Source organism: Trichosurus vulpecula, chromosome 7 (assembly GCF_011100635.1).
Source record: "Trichosurus vulpecula isolate mTriVul1 chromosome 7, mTriVul1.pri, whole genome shotgun sequence".
Classification (NCBI taxonomy): Eukaryota; Metazoa; Chordata; class Mammalia; order Diprotodontia; family Phalangeridae; genus Trichosurus; species Trichosurus vulpecula.
The window spans coordinates 39,160,314-39,177,224 of NC_050579.1; the positions used below are offsets into that span (position 1 = coordinate 39,160,314).

A 16,911-nucleotide genomic window follows, 5' to 3' on the forward strand; every position below is an offset into this window, starting at 1 on the left:
ACTCTAGCTGATTAGTAACTTAAAATATGATATTGGTTTAGCACAAACCAAAAAAATCATAGAATAATTCAACAGGAAGCTTATTCAAGTATTCTTTTAGTACTAAATTATCTTTTTTGGAACAGCACTTTAGCAACTCCTGTCTTCTTACTTTTCTATTTACCCTAGATCTCCATGTTCAATCATTCCAATGATGTTCTATCACCCTAGCCAGGGAACCTGCGGCTTTGAGGTCACATGTGGCCCTCTAGGTCCTCAAGTGCGGCCCTTTGACTGAATCCAAACTTCACAAAACAAATCCCCTTAATGAAAAGACTCTTTAAAAAATTATGAAATTAGAATCATCAACAAACAGAAATGTTCCAACATACAAAGATGAAAAGGAAAGAAATTTGTATATGAAACCATAAACTTCCACCATGTATGATCTGTTAAAGTAATATAACACTGTAGTAACAGAATTGCTCTGTTTGTGCCCCAGACCTTTAAGCTACTTGACCTAATGCCATTTCCACACACTGCTAATTCTCAAACTCCATAATCAGCTTTCTCCAGTTTGCTCTGTCTCCAATATGCTGAAAAAGTGAAGAACTGAGGTTTTTGGTCAATCGTAATATTTTGTTAACTATCTAAGTGCCCTTCCTCTGCTGACTATTTCTGATTTAGCTTGCCTATATCTTGTTTGTACGTAGTCATTTGCATGCTGTCTCTCCCATTAGATTGAATGAGAATAGAGATTATCTTTTCCCTTTCTTTGTATCTCCAGTGCTTAAGATAGTGCCTAGGACATACCAGGTGTTCACTAAATAGTTAGTGGCCAATTGACTAGGCCTCACTACTGTTGGGCAATGCTTTTATTAACTTCTTTATTCCCTGTCCCATCACCCACAGTTAACTGCCTGCTCCAAATTTTATGCTCAAGCCTTAACTCCTAACTCTTACTCTCAGATAATTTCAACTCCTGTTGAATTTTACTAAGACAGATCATTTGCTCCCCACAATTCCTCTTCTCTACACCTCAAAAATGATCTGTCTTCACTGATCCTCTTCTATCTCAGGGAAAGAGGTGGTTCCTTTACCAAGGGCTACTTAGATCCTCTGTCTCCTCCTCTCCCATTTCTTCTGGAATCTGGCGCCATCAATCACCTTATCTTCGATCTTTCTCTACTAACTACTTCTCCTTTTTCCTAAAGTTATCCTAAAAAATAAAACTCTAAAACTTCCCTCGATTTCACTGTGTCCCATCTCTTGTCTCTCTTTCATTGTGAATGATAATCCAACCCACTCCCTTTACTGCCAGACTTCTAGACGGTTGTATTTATATCCTTGGCACCTTGTACAACGCAGGCCACATAGTGTTTAATAAATTACCTGCTGCTTGACTTCCTTAGTTTTCAATTGGTCTCCCTGCCTCAAGTCTCTTCTATTCTAATCCATCCTCTGCATAGCTACCAAAGTGATTTTCCTAAAACACAGCTCTGACCATATAATACTCTCTCCACCCTGTCCCTGTTCAGCAACTGCAACGGCTCCCTATGACCAATAACACCGCCACCCAGACCACCAGCTCACGTTTATATGGTGCTTTAAGGTTTGCAAAATGTTTTACTAACATTTTTTGGTCTGATCACAACAACCATGAGAGATAGTTGAGATTATTATCCTCATTTCACCGATGAGGAATCTGAGGCAGACAGTGCTTAAGTGACTTGCCCAAGGTCATACAGCCAGTGTCTGAGGTTGGATTTGAACTCAGGTCTTTCTGATTTTCGGCCCAGATCTCTACCCACTGTACCACCTAGCTGCCTCCCTGTTACTTCTAGGCTCAACCATGAAGTTCTCTTTTGGGCATTTAAAGCTGTTTACAAATTGGGTCCTTTCGATCCTTCCAGTCTTCTTACCCATTATCACCTTCTTTGTATCCTCTACTGGCCTATGTCCTTCCCATATGATCTATTTCCCATCTCTACACCTTGGTACTGGCTGTCCCTCCATGCCCTCTTTATTTCTTCTTCTCATAATCCCTGACTTCCTTCCAGAATCAGCTCAAGCATCACCTCCCCTCACTCCCCCTTGTACTCCCCCTATACGTAGCCATTCAGCTACACATTGTTTCCTCCATTAGAATATGAACTCCTTGAGGGTAAGGACTGTTTTTATTTCTCCTTTGTATCTCCAGCACTCAGTGTAGTGACTAACACATAGTATGTGCTTAATAAATGCTTCTTTATTGATTGACAGAAAGGGCAACCTACACTCCTCCCTGGCTTCTCTCACCCTTCATCTGGAACTGCTCTTGCAAAAAGTCACTAATGATCACGGATTTTCAGATCCAATTTTTTGAAGCCCTTGTCCTCCTTGACCTCTCTGCAGAATTTCCAATCCAATCCAATGCAATTCAACAAGCATTTATTAACCATCTACTATGGGCAAATCACTTAACCTCTCAGTGCCCCAGGCAGCTCTCTGAGCTAGTTGAAGAACAGCAGCTGAACTGATTAGCAGAGAGAGTTTTCTCATTCAGAGTTCTTTATACCAATGAAATCATAGACCTGGAATAACCCCCAAACTGCAGGGCACTGTGTGAGGTGCTTTGGATGCCAACATCCAATCTGCTGGGGGGTGGGGCACACCAGGTAGCTATCTATACATGATATTGAGGAGGGAGAGAGCTACATAACAACTAACAGGGTCACAGTTGGCTCATGTGGGCGGCCCTCTCCTCTCACTCTCCTTTCCCTCCTCTTTCATGATATTATCCTTTCCTGGTTATCTGGTCTCTCTTACTCTTCCTATCTGCTTGATCCAAGTGTTCCCCGTGATTCTGTCTTTGACCTCTTTCTTTTTGGTTCTCTTTCTCTCTCCTTTAATGGGACCCAGTCCGACTACTTTAGCTATCAACTTCAGGGGGAGGATCATGAAATCTTTATCTCCCACCCTGAACTCTCCTGATTCTGACCTTGACATATCCAATGGGGCTAAATGTCATTTCTACCTGAATGTACTACCAATACCTCAAATTCAGTATTTCTAAAACTGAAAAAAAAGTCTTCTTTTCCAGGAAACCCGCTTCTCTTCCTCATCTCCTTTTTTTGGCTAGTGATAGTAGCTAGCATTTTTATAGCACTTTTAAGGTTTACTAAACTCCTTATAAATATTACATGATTTGAGCCTCACAAGACCCTGGGAGGTAGGTGTCTATTATCAGCATTTTGCAGTTGAGGAAACGGAGGCAAGTAGAGATTAAGTGAATTACCCAGGGTCACTCAGCTATGAGGCTAGATTTGAACTCAAGTCTTTCTGACTCCTAGCCCAGTGCTCTATCTAGTTAACCAGCTAGCTAGGTGCCTCTAGCTAATGGCATCAAAATCTTTCCAGTCATCTATCTTTGTAACCTCAGTCATATTTATCCTTACCCTCTCCCTTTCTCCTCACATTCATTTAGTTACCATATTCTACCAATTCTGTCTTCCAGATATCACTCAAATCTGTTCTTTCTTTGCCATTTCCACTGCCATTACTCAGGCCATTAATTTCTGTCACCAAGATCACTGCTGTAGCCTCCCAACTGATTTCCTAACTTCCAGTCTCTCCATCCACTTATGCATTATATATGACTATCAGATGGAGGAAGGAGGAAGAAAGTTCAGACTTGGGATTTCTTTAGTGTTGGTAACTCTGAGGAAGGAAACTGCAAATCTACAATTTATAGTATTAGAAGAGTTGTGTGGGGTGGTGGTCTCAAACTCAAATAGAAATAGGGTAAATAAAGTGTATATAAGGGCACACACTGACTTAGAAAACCATATATTAGTATTATCTATGTTTTATTGTATCTTTTTTTTGGTTAAATATTGACCAACTACATTTTAATCTGGTTTAGGCAAAATTTATCCAGGGTCAACCATTCAGATTCTGAGGCTGTCATTCTAGAAGACAGACAGGGACCTCGAGGGAGTGAGAAGAATCAAGGATGATTCAGAGGTCATCTGTATCATAGAATGGCAGAACCACTAACAAGAATAAGGAAGGCAAGAATAGGAACAGGATTTTAGAGGAAAACGAGCCAAGAGTTCTCTCTTGCACACAGTGCTGACCCAACCGAATCTTACCCTCTATGTTACTTATCACACACAGCCTGAGACAGAAGAGGGCTTTTCTCAAACCCTTTCAATGCTCCTCAGTGTCACATTAGAAACACAACAGAGCGGCATTTGGGCTGGATTACACGACACCACAAATTGTAGAAGAGCATTCTGCCCATATAACAAAATGTGAACGTGCAGAAATTGCACATAGAGGAGGCTTCTCTTCTCTGCACTTAGGAAGAAAAGGTCTTTACCTCTTTGGAGGCAATACCTCTGTTTTCAAGAAAGAAAGGATGCTTGAAGCCCTACAATGATGAATGGCATTGAAAATCCAACACATTTTGTAGCAGTTGGGACTGAATCTCACATCCCAGTAATACATCAAGGACATATGCTATTTTCACTGTCACTGCTATGGGATGCAGGAGTAAAAAAAACAAAAAAGATAAAAAAGCCTTGTCACATGGGCAAGAAGTCGGCACCTATTGGTTATAAATTACATCATAATTTCTAAAGAACCCAGTTCACATTCCCGGATTTTGCAGCACTGAGTAGGCAAGAGCTCCCTCTCCTGGATTTTCTGATTATTAATCTAGTAACAAACCTCAGAAAGAATTTATCTATAGGATCAAATGAAACAGTAGATGTTTATAGACATCCTCCTCCTCCCTGTTGTAAACTATGTTAAGCCATTTAATGAAGGCAATAATAGAGGAAAGCGTTCCAGATGAAAAGAATAGAGGGAATCTCCTGAAACACGTTACCTTTCGGCTGGAGAAATGGGCGTGCTTGTTGAGCTTCGTGTTCAGGGCTTCCAGGAATATTTCATCGGTTACTTTGCCCACATTCACACAGGCGTCATCCAGTATGGGGATGATCCCTTTGTGCTGCTGTTCCACCAGGTCCACAATGATTTGGTTGTTAAAATAATCAATCTGTAGAATACAAGAGAGTAGAGGGATTTATGGGTCTTCCCTGGCTTGGAAGAATAAGAGAGGAGGGGAAAAGAGGAAGCAGATGAGTCAGCTGAAGCATAAGCGCAGACAAGCAAACGAATGGTGAAACAAAAGATAAAAAAACTGATCTGAGGGGTGGGTCAAAGCACCTGGGAATTCTTTTATGAGAACTTACGTTTACCCGAACACAACAACAACAACCACAGCAAAACCATCGCCTCATCACCAAGGTCTGGCGCCCAAACGAACAGACTAAAAGATACACCGTTAAAAAAATATGGAGGTGCTATGGAAGAGTAAGAACAAGAGGGAAGGGCAGAGGGAACGAGCACTTATTAAGCACCTCCTGTGACCAGACACTGCGCCAAGTGCTGTAGAAACAGTCTCGCATGATCCTCACAACAACCTGGGAGGGAGGTGCCATTATCTTCCCCATTTTACAGCTGAGGCAGATAGAGGTGAAATGATTTGCCCCGGGTCACACAGCTCATGAAGTATCTGAGGCTGAATTTGAACTCAGATCTTCCTGACTCCACATCCAGCTCTCCATTCACTGTGCCGCCTAGTGCTGGATTTGGAGTCAGAGGACCTGGGTTTGAATCTCGATGGCCTGAGTGACCCCCGGGCAAGTCCTTTAATTTTTCCCTAGGACTGGGGTCTTCATGTGTACAATGAGATGTTCATTAAGATTCCTTCTAGTTCTAAACCTATGATCCTGTGGTAGTGCGTGCATGTGTGTGTGTGTGTGTGTGTGTGTGTGTGTGAGAATAAAAGTTGAACTGGACTTCTCTAAATAAGTGCAGTTCACACAGGCAGGACCTATGCCAAAAAGATGTATCCGGACGGTGACCTCCTCTGAAGCCACGCACGGCGTGCTTCTTGCCTATTTAGAGGGGGCTCGTTGAGAGAATTTGAAGGGTGAGAGCTTATAAAAGTGTTATTTTACTTGGTTTTTTTTTTAACATTGTTAGATCCACAACTCTTACTTTGACATATCTAAAAGGGGTTGTACAGCGAAAAGAGCGCTGGGCTGGATGTCACAAGTCTTGGGTTCTAGTCCAGGGTCCTTGGAATGGTTCATAGCCCTTATCTTCTTACAGACAAAGATGGAAATAACAGTCAAGCCTCCAGGGGACGCCAGAGTGCACACAACGCTCGACCAGCAGTCCGGGAGACCTGACCTCAGGCTGCTGACCCGGTGCGTGACCCTGGGCGAGTCACTTCACTGCTGCCGGCCTCATGGGGATAAAAGTAGCATCTACCTTCCGCAGTTGCCGTGAAGGTTGTCCACGGTTCTAAAGTAATAGTAATAACCAACATTCATACAGTGCACATGCCCGGCACTGTGTTTTACAAACATTATCATTTGAGCTTCACAACAACCTTGGAACGTATATACTATTATTTCCCCCATTTTAACAGATGAGGAAACTGAGGCAAACAGAAATTAAGTGACTTGTCCAGGGTCGCACAGCTAGTGTAATCTGAGGCCAGATTTGAACTCGGGTCTTCCTGACTCCAGGCCAGGCTCTCTACACATAGTATCCCCTAGAGGCATGATAAAATATTTGTAAAGTGTTTTGTAATAATAATAATATAATAAGAATAGCTGGCCTTTATGTAGCCCTCCTTAAAGAGTATCATCATTATCAGCAGCAACATTTATAAGGAGCTACAGAAATCATTTAAAGGGCTATGTAAAGCCCAGCTATTCTTTTTCTTTTTTTGCTTCTTCTTCTTCATACTAGTAGTACCTAGTACTAGTACTAGTAGTACTAGTAGTGGTAGTTGGCACTTGCTCTCTGTCATGAGACTTTTATGAATCCAGTGAAATTATGGCTCTCATGGGACTTTTTAAAAACTAAAAAGCACTATGCAAATAGCAGATTTTTATTATTGTCATTTTCTTTACAGAGTACCTAAACTGAAATTTGTTGCCTCCTCCTTAGAAAAGGGCTGGGTACTCATTACAGGCAATGCTATAAGGGAACATGCTTTGGGGTTTGTAAATTTAATATGGAGTCTAAAACCAAAAACGGATTTCAGCTTAAAAAAGAAAGGGAGTCTTATTCGTCCCACCTAAACTGGCAATGGATCATTTTCAAGGGTAGATTTACAATTAGGCAACATTCCAATCAAATGCCCCATAAATTATGCCTCCTGCAAAAATTTGCATGTTAAGTTTTCTTTTAACTAACTAGAAAGCAACTCCAACAGTCAGGGACTAGACCATGGAGGGAAGTGAAAAAGGAGACTCATTTAAATGGTGACCGTGGCACAGGTAATAAAGAGCTCGGTACTTCCCCTGGGGGAGCCATGGTTAGAGAGAGTGGGCAGGAAGGGGGAGCAGCATGGGGGTCCCATCCTAGCCCCTCTTGTCCAGTCACTGCCTGTGCAACCTGGGGCAGCTCATCTCACCCCTCTCAGGGCCTTGGTCTTTTCATCTGTAAAATGAGGAAGTCAGACGAGATGACCTCTAAGGTCCCTTCCCACTCTATATCTATGATCGTCAAGTACTTTGTAGTTGATGAAGCACTTTACATATGCAGCAGGGCAGGGGGAAGCTGAACTCCTGATCAGCTGAGCCCTCTCTAAGGTACTTGAGAAATCACAAGATGAAAGAGGAAACGCCAGAGACAATGAAGTGTGAGGTTTATTGGTGCCATTTTGGAGTAATGGCTTGTGAGACCTCAAGTGGCGCCCACTCACCCTGAGTGGCCTATTCACACACAACAAAGTGTGTTCCCCTTCCAGACTTTGATGGCCACTGTAAAGAGGAGTTTTTGGGTCTGCTGGATGGAATTAAAGGACCGCTAGCCATTGGCTGGCAGAAGTATGGATCAACCATGACCCCAATGGCATAGAAAAAGCAAAGACAAACTGAGAAAGGAGAGGGAAGTCAAGAGAGGAAGAGCCCAGCTCTTGAGGGGAAAATAATTTGCTTTTTCCCTTGTTCTGAGTGCAGTGAGGTTGAAGGGGAGGGCGTTTCTCTTTCTCCTATCTCTCCCCTCACTGGAAACGGCATCTTGTAGCAGAGCTTGATAGGAGATACCTCATTCAGCAGAGAACAGGCTGGAAGTCTCATTGAGCTTTGGAGAAAAGTACAACCAGGGAGCCCAGTGGAGGGACCAGCAGAGAAGTTGTACCCAGGGTTGCCCCCATGTGAAGACAGAATAAAAATCTTCACACAGGGCCAGAGCTTTGGGTTGCTTGGCCACCTAGGTTCTTTAATGTACTCTATGTGGGTGCCTACTCTTTTAGTGTATATTTGTGAGAAAATGTGTACCAGCGTCATGGGAGGAATCTTTTGTGACTGTGGTTCAAACTACACCATTTCAGTGAATGCTTCCTGAGTTAATTGTGTCCTGTGGCTGACTACTGAAGGTAAATGCATTAATGGGGGCTTGCAAACTATAATTTCAGAACTGGGGACCTACAAAGTACCTTGAACCTGGGGCAAGTAGTTGATCACTGAAGGACCGAACCTGAGACTGGAAGTTGTGGTGGTGGCCCCCAAAGGGGCCCTCTACATACAGGATCACACTGGATCTAGTCTTCTGAGGTGGATATCACACCTATTATCATAATTTTATGGATAAAGAAACAGAGAGAAAAGTTACTTGACTTGCCCATGGGCACACAGCTAGTAAGTGTCAGAGGAGGGACTGAAATACCAGGCTAACATAATGCTAATCCCAGAGTTCCTCCCACTGTACTACACTGTCTTTTTGTAGAGCGAAAGACAAAAAAACAGTACTCTGAATGATTCGTATTGGATGTAAAGTCTACAGTTGATGGATATAAACATGCCAACTATATGTGAAGAACATTAGTTTGTTAGTCAACAACATTTATTAAATGCCTAGCCAGAGGTTCAATCTATCACTATAAAAATGTCTTCAAAAGTCTTCATACCAAACTAACAGAAAGGGCTTTGCTTATATATTATCCTGGTAAATTAAAAAACAACTAAAGAATATATTGACAAGCTGGGCCTGGTGGTGCATGCTTGTGAGCCTTGCTACTAGGAAGGCTGAGGCTGGCATATCTCTTGAGCTCAGGAGTTCTGAATTGTAATGGGCTGTCTGCACTGTTTGGTGTTGATATGGTGAGCCCTTGGGGAAGGGTTGGAATGCGGGGAGATTAGATTGCTTTAAAAAGGACTCAGGTCAGAAACGAAACAAGCCAAAGTTCCTAAGACAATCGGAGAGAGGTCAGGCCTAGGAATGGCCCCTGATCTTCCAACCTGGGCAAGACAAGGATACCCAGGCTTAAATATATACAAAACTGTGAAGTGGTGCAGTGGATATGATGCTGGACTCAGTCTGGGAGACCTGAGTTCAAATGCGGCCTTAGACATTTACTAACTGTAGGACCCTGGGCAAGTCACTTGACTGCTGTCTGCCTTGGTTTCATCTATAAAATCGGGATAATAATAGCACCTACCTCCCAAGGTTGTTGTGAGGATTAAATGAGAAAAAATGTTTGTAAGATCCTTTGCAAACTTTAAAACACTATGAAATTGTCATCATTATCACCACCATTATACCACATATAGGCACTTGTAGTGCCGTTTAAAGCTTAAGTTTAAGCTTATGTATATATGTGTGTGTCTATCAGTCTATCTATCTAGACAGACACACACACACATACACAGAGACATGTACATACAAATATACACACACATAATGTGTATGTGTATGTATGTGTATACGGCATCCCAAAAGTCAGCGCAATTTTGAGCTTAAGCTTAATTTCTGCCTAGGGCAGTTCTCCCTTCCTCAGGCAGCCCACTTTGCTCCCCAAGCCTAAACCAAGGGGCAGGAGCTCGGGCCAATGGAGCCCCCTGGAGATCAGGAAGGAGCCTAGAAGAGGCCATGACAAAGATGAAGTGACTGGCCACAGTCACAGAGCCTGAAAATGCAGAGCCAGGATTCAAACACAGTCCAACGAATCCATCCTGATCCTGCCTAGGAATCTTCTTGACACGTCCAAAGGGACTATCCAATCTTTCCTTGAAGAGACCCCCCCCCCACCCAGTGACAGGGAAACTACCACTCATCCCCCAGACATTCCATTCAGGGGTATGTGAGACCTAGCTGGAACAGCTTACCAGAGCTGATTATTAAATGTTCAGGGTGACCATTTACACCTTGGAAATACAGCAAACCTACAAATCTGGGCTTGATTTATTGTTTTATCTATTTATCTTCTATATGGATGCCAAACTTAGTAGAGACAGCTCATTACATCTCAGAATTTCTGAGCCCAAACTGAAGCTTAAAACTGCACTAAGACTTTTGGAACACCATGTATGTATGTATGTATGTATGTTTATATATGCTTAATATTTATTTAGTAATATTGACAACATAGAATTCCATTCTAATTAACCTAATAACAACCTATGTTTAGATACCATAGCAGGGGGGACAATCAAAGCACAAATTTATGTCTTTAGGCCCATGGCTACAGTTTTAAATTATATAATAACCAATAAGTCTCAGAATGGGGCACTGAACCCACATTAATTGGTGGGAAGCAAGCATGGTCTCACTAGCTGGAGCCACCCTTTGCAGGTGCTTTTGGCCCTGATCTTTGGCAGGGCTCTGTCTGTTTCTCAGGTGAGAGTGACCGGATGGCCCCAGATCAGCCTCTTGCCTCCTCCGAGGAGCCCTTCCTGCACCGCTCACTCACATGCTTCCAGGGAATCCCTTCTCGCTGGTATTCCTCCTGCTCTTGCTTCAGAACCAGCTGGATGAAGAGCTGCTGCAGCTTCTCGTTGCAGTAATTGATGCAGAACTGCTCAAAGCTGCAGGAGGGAGGCCACAAGTTACCTTTTGCAGCACCAAGCCCCCAAACCCCAACCTGACGCCCCGCCCCCTCCCTCGACTCACCTGTTGTTGTCAAAGATCTCAAAGCCATAGATGTCCAGGACCCCGATGACCGTGTTCTTCCCGTGGATGATGGTGTCGTAGTTTTTCACCTCAATCACATCATTGAGGCGGGTGACGATCCAGCAGAAAAGACGCTCGTAGATGGCCTGGTGGGAAAAGAAAACGCTCACTTCTTGTCTGCTTCTGGACAGTTGTCTTTTTGCATCATAAATGGCAAAACTAAACTCCAGCCACGGGTCCCTTGCAGCTCAGTGTATGCTTGAGCGTACAGCTTTTAAAACCCTTTATAACCCGGTCCCTTCTGGCCTTTCCTGCTTTTTTACAATTTTCTTCCCTCCGCATTCTCTGTGCTGTTTATTTCAACTGACATGTAATGCTCCATGTCCCTCATGCTTGAAATGACTTCCCTCTAAGAGGCCTTCCCATTTACAAGTGTATAAATCTGTATTACACAATTGCTTGCCATGTTGTCTCCCCCATCAGAAGCTCCTCTAAGGCAGGAAACGTGTTTTTGCCTTTCTTTATAGTCTCAGTGTTTGGCACACTGCCTAGCACACGGCAGCTACTTAATAAATGCTGGATCACATTTCAGTCATTTCCATTGTCTCAGACTCTCTGTGACCCTGTATGGGGTTTTCTTGGCAAAGATACTTGAATGGTTTGCTATTTCCTTCTCAAGCTCATTTTACAGATGAGGAAACTGAGGCAAACAGGGTTAAGTGACTTGCCCAGGGTCACACAGCTAGTAAATGGCTGTGGCTGGATTTGAACTCAAGTCCTCCTGATGCCAGAGCTGTACTCCACTGCACCACCCAGACACACACACATACAGATGAACTGTGCATGTGCATCCTAGGGTTCAAGTCTCGCTCCTGGCATGTACTTTCCACGTGATCCTTCGGTGTTGGGCTTGATGACCACTAAGGCTCATTATCATCTAGAAAAAGCTGTGCTAAATGCTGAATCCAATAATATGGCTGCTAGTTCTCCAAACTCAAGTTGGGCTCTTTTCTCAGATGCCTTATGGGAGAAAATGTTAAAGATAACAGCAATAAATGAGATTGTTCTTATGAAATTAAGTAGTGCAAGTAAAATTCTATTTTAACGAATTCCACAGAGAATAAAACTTTTTAAAAAATTCTAGCAGAATTTTTGTTTTGAGTCCATGGCTATGAATTTGTCACCTGCCATTCGTGCATTTGGAATTTTTATAAGTTGTCAGCCAGACTGTGGGATAGCAGGGCCTGTGTTTTAGCTATGCTTTGTGTCTCTTCACTATTAAGCACAATGGTCAGCACACAATAGGGCCATATAAATGTTTCTTGAATGAATGAATGGTTACAATTACATTCTTAATCTAGAGAAACTGAACCTTAATTTAAGAAATTTAATGGAGTTTTTTAAGTAAGAGAAAGAGGAAATATGATAATATGCCTTCTTTCTTCCAAGTTCCTGAACTTTTCTAGGAGCTACATTGTGGGTTTTCTCTTCTTTTTTTTAGGTGGCAAGTTGTTCTTGGTAGGGAGCGACACATATTTAAAGCAGGGAGGAGTAATGGGGTCTAGAGGGTAATTGCTGACTTGGGGCTTAGCTTTCCTCTCCCTTTCTACAGTCTCCATCCATAAGCAAAGACTTCTCTGATAAAGAAGCAATGTTATAGAGCAGGAGAAAGCAATTGATTTGTTCAATTGCTCAGTGCGGAGAATAAATTCTCATCTTCTTGGCAAGGCATTGTTACCATAAGGGCATCTGCTGTCACACAAAAAGGGTGGACTTACAGGGAATCTTTATCACCGCTGTGGAATTTTCCCAACACAAGGGAGCCAGAAAAGTATCAGCACAATCTCCAGGATACCTGAGTCACTTTCAGAGATTAACTCACTGATGGTACCTGACTAAGGTTAACCCTAATGAGGTCTGTGGAGAGGCAACAGGAATTACCTTTGCAAAGGCATCTCGGCCATAGCTGGCTTCCTGCTCAGTGTGCTGCTTGTCGATGATATCGCGTCCTGTGGCCACTGTTCGGTAAAGCAGGGCTTTCTCGACCAAATCAGACTTGGTAGAGAGCAACTCTGCGATGATGGATACGACTTTGCCGTTTTCAATCAGAGTTACATCACCATCCATTATAAATTTTAAATTCCCCTAGGGAAGAACAGTATGTACGATGTCTTAAAAGAAACAACCAGCATTGTCTGGGGAATAGATTTGTCATTCTAAATTTCAAGCTGAGTCAGTTTTCTTAGGGAATTCGCTTGGCAGATATTTTTGCTCAGTGGTTTTGCAGTCGTGTCTGACTCTTCATGACCCCATCTGGGGTTTTCTTGGCAGAGGTCCTGGAGTGGTTGGCCATTCCCTTCTCCAGCTCATTTTACAGATGAGGAAACTGAGGCAAACAGGGTGAAGCAACTTGTCCAGGACCACACAACTGCTAAGTGTCTGAGGCCAGATTTGAACTCAGGAAGATGAGTCTTCCTTACTCCATGCCCAGAACTCTATGCACTATGGTGCCACCTTGCTGCCTTGTCTAGATACAGGACATTCCTTACCTACAAAAAATGTTCCACTACCGTATATGAATTCAGGTCTTCAGGACTCCAGGTCCACTGAGCCACTAGGAGGCTACTAGGAGTTCAAATATGGCCTCAGACACTAGCTGCGTGACCCGGGGCAAGTCATTTAACCTCTGTTTGCTTTAATCCACTGGAGAAGGAAATGGCAAACCACTCTAGTATCTATGCCAAGAAAAGCCCATGGACAGCACTGGCCTGCTATGATCCATGGGGTCATGAAGAGTCCGACACAAAGGAGCAACTATCCTATTTTCCTTCCTCATCATCACATTGCAGTTTTCAGTCTGACCACTAGATGGCAGGAAGAATTCAGCATTGAGAGCAAACCAACCAGTGATGGGCAGGTAAGAGAGAATGGGAAATGGTGAAAGCATGAATAGAGCTCTCAGGCACTGGGGGCTTAGAGAAAGGCAGAAGAGGATGGATGCCTAATGAGGTTTCTCATTTACAATGCAACAGTATGTGTGATGGAACTCTTTAATCAACTAAAGATGTATGACAGAATAAAAGCTTTACTGACTCTGAAGAAAGTGATAATGAAGATGTAGCCGCATAGCACCTTAACGAGGGGATGCATACAAAGGGATAGACACATCCAACTTTGGAAGCATTTGACCATATTCATTATGCTTTGCATTTAGAAAATGAATAATAAAGACAAAGTATGTCGACTGTCATTACATTGCAACGCTGTGAGGAATAAAGAAATTCGTAATTTTATGTGTTATCAAAAATAACTGCCCAATGTCGTGAGGGAAGAGATGGTACCTAAACTTTTAGCCTACTCAAGTTTTTGGTGGTTGAAACTTTAAAAGAAAAGTCACATCTTTCTCATTCTCATCTTCTGCAGAATTATTATAGTATAAAATTATGCGAGTTTCAGCTGGAAATTACCAAATTTTTAAAAAGGCTAAAATCATGGCTTCTAATCTACCAAGCTGGGGAAAAGCCAAAGTTACAGTACAAATTTCATTGTGGAATTTTTATGGAAACAACACGGCTGTGGAGAAGACAACAGGCACTCTTGTTTCTTCAAAAATCTGAGAAAGTCTCTTTTTCCAAATCAAATTACTTTGGAGAACCATCCAAGACCTCCTGACATATCACATTGCGGGCACACATTAGGGGAAGTGTCCACTCACCAAATGGAGAATAGTAGCCAGAATTTTATAAACGGTTTGAATCTCCTCTGGCTTGAAGCCAATCACTTTCATGGCTTCTGCTACTCCTTTGAAATCTGCAGCATCATTGATGGAGGACTAAGAACAAAAAACCCAAGGCACAAGTCAGGCAGGTTTGTAATTCAAGGAGCCAAACACCCTGGATGTGAACCTGAATCAAAATCCACCCCCCACCTCCCCTGCCAATGGCTTAGCCCTATGAGGTAAATGATGGGAGGGGCAGGTGTCTACTTCAATCAAAATGACAAGATCAGACTGGAGAGAGCCCTGAGAAAATCAGATAAAATTTGAAGAGGAGAAGGCTGCAGGTTGGCTTAACCAGTGTGCAAGAGAGCAGTCGTCTCCATTGTCTTTACAAAACAGAAGAGGATGTGTGCTTCAGGTAGGCAAAGAAAGAACTCACTGATCAACTCGGTGATCAGTCACTATGATAGACTAAGAAAAATTACGAGATCTCTCTCCATGGAGGTTTTAAAAATTGAATAGGCAACCATCTCTCTTGGGGGGTTTGCACATTCATCCACCTGAAGTCTGCGGGCTAGACCAAAGAGTCCTTTGGGGTTCCTTTTGACTCAGTTTCTCTTCTAGAAAAATCAGTAAAACCTCACCTTTAGCTGAGCTCCTCCACGGATGTAGTTGTATGATGAGAGACCCTTCTGGAGATGCAGGGAGCGCAGCAGCTGCTCGGAACTCCCTTGAAGCAACTGGCAAAGATAGAAATGGGAGTGATTGTCAAAAGGTAAAACGAACCTGGAGACAAGCAGGCCACTGGTTAGGGGCTGTTGTTCCTTTCAGTCCTTTCCTGGTTTTCATGCATTCTAGATAACACAGGCAACTTTGTAACTGCCTGGGGCAGAGCTGCCTTGACCTGTGAATCTGAATTCACCTACATCACCCTACTTAGCTACCACTCTACCAGACTACGGTTCACATGCCTTCCAGCGGTCCACCCTGGGCATCCTGTCTGCCCTTCTGCTAACCCCCTGCTCCCCATATGGCGCAGCCCCTTGTAGATCAGAACTCTGTGGATCGTGACCTCCTCCCTAGTGGAATTAAAGTTTTCACTTTTGGAATACCATACTAGGGCTGACTGTCGACTGGTGAGCGAGTGAATCCAAACTTGGCTAACCCGCTATGTCTAGCTGCTTTAGAAATCTCATCTAGCCATCCACTGGGACATCATGCCATTTACCCGTGGCCATATCTGTAATACTCCCTTGTTGACTCTAACCCTCACTTTCTACCTTTGCTCTGAGAAAAGAAATCAAATCGGTCAGTCAGTCAACAAGCATTTATTAAGTACTTATTATAGGCCAGGTGCTGAGGATGCAAAAAAAAAAAAAGGCAAAAACATGATCCCTGCTCTCAGGGAACTCCCATTCAAACAGGTCCTAACACTACCAGGACTGCTATAAGAAAGGGCATGATGATCAATCAACTCTCTTGCGGCTCCACTCACTATCCCTGGCCACCAGGGATTTCTCTCATTTTGGTATGGGAACACCTTGAGAGTAGGTACTGTCTCACTTTTCTATTTATATATCCTTGGAACCTAAACTAGTTCCTGGCCTATATGAGGCAATTAATGGTTTTATCCTCATTTCTTCACTCTTCCTGCTTTTAGAGTATGAAATTTTTTCCCCTCAGAGACAAATGGCTTCATTGTTTTCCATTATGTAGAAAATTATACAACCGTGGTGTGAATAACTTTAAAAAGAATCAGGCCATATGACTCCAAGAGCACAAAAATGCCTCACTTCTAATGCTGCTCTTTGGAAACAGACCTGATCCTCTGTAGTATTCTCATTTTCCAGGCAGCAGGTGCTTGGGATTTGAAGTCCTTCTTTCACTTGCCATGGAAATAAAGGCATCAGAAGGCCATGTCACATGCTGAACAAGACTCGAAAGAATGTCCCACTCCCAACTCCACCATTTTATATGGCCAAGAGCTCATGGGCCAAGGAGTTAAGCGGTGGTCGCCTGAGTCATTTATAACCAACACCAAGGAAAGATAGGGCACTCTGGGTTAGAAGGTCATGTATATTAGTCTAAAACCATAAAAAACACAAACAAAAAAACCCAACCCAAAACGAAGACATTGAAAACAAAGGCAACTTGCAACAAAAGCCCAAATGCAAGAGACAGCCCATAATGTACAGAGCAGATGCAGCTTAGAAAAGTCACTAAATTCTGCATATTAACCTTGGCACATAATA

At 42.9% G+C, this 16,911-nt stretch overlaps 1 protein-coding gene across 2 annotated transcripts in view; it reads right to left on the bottom strand.

Annotated features, from left to right (window-relative positions):
- MYO1D (myosin ID) overlaps positions 1 to 16,911 on the bottom strand; it is a 398,701-nt gene that overhangs the window by 238,995 nt on the left and 142,795 nt on the right. For both annotated transcript variants that reach the window (XM_036768084.1, XM_036768085.1), the window contains exons 6-11: positions 15,304 to 15,399; positions 14,657 to 14,773; positions 12,883 to 13,086; positions 10,942 to 11,087; positions 10,742 to 10,856; positions 4,853 to 5,023 (exon numbers count right to left, since the gene is read on the bottom strand). In XM_036768084.1, coding sequence (XP_036623979.1) covers positions 4,853 to 5,023; positions 10,742 to 10,856; positions 10,942 to 11,087; positions 12,883 to 13,086; positions 14,657 to 14,773; positions 15,304 to 15,399 — 849 coding nt within the window. The remainder of the gene's footprint in view (positions 1 to 4,852; positions 5,024 to 10,741; positions 10,857 to 10,941; positions 11,088 to 12,882; positions 13,087 to 14,656; positions 14,774 to 15,303; positions 15,400 to 16,911) is intronic.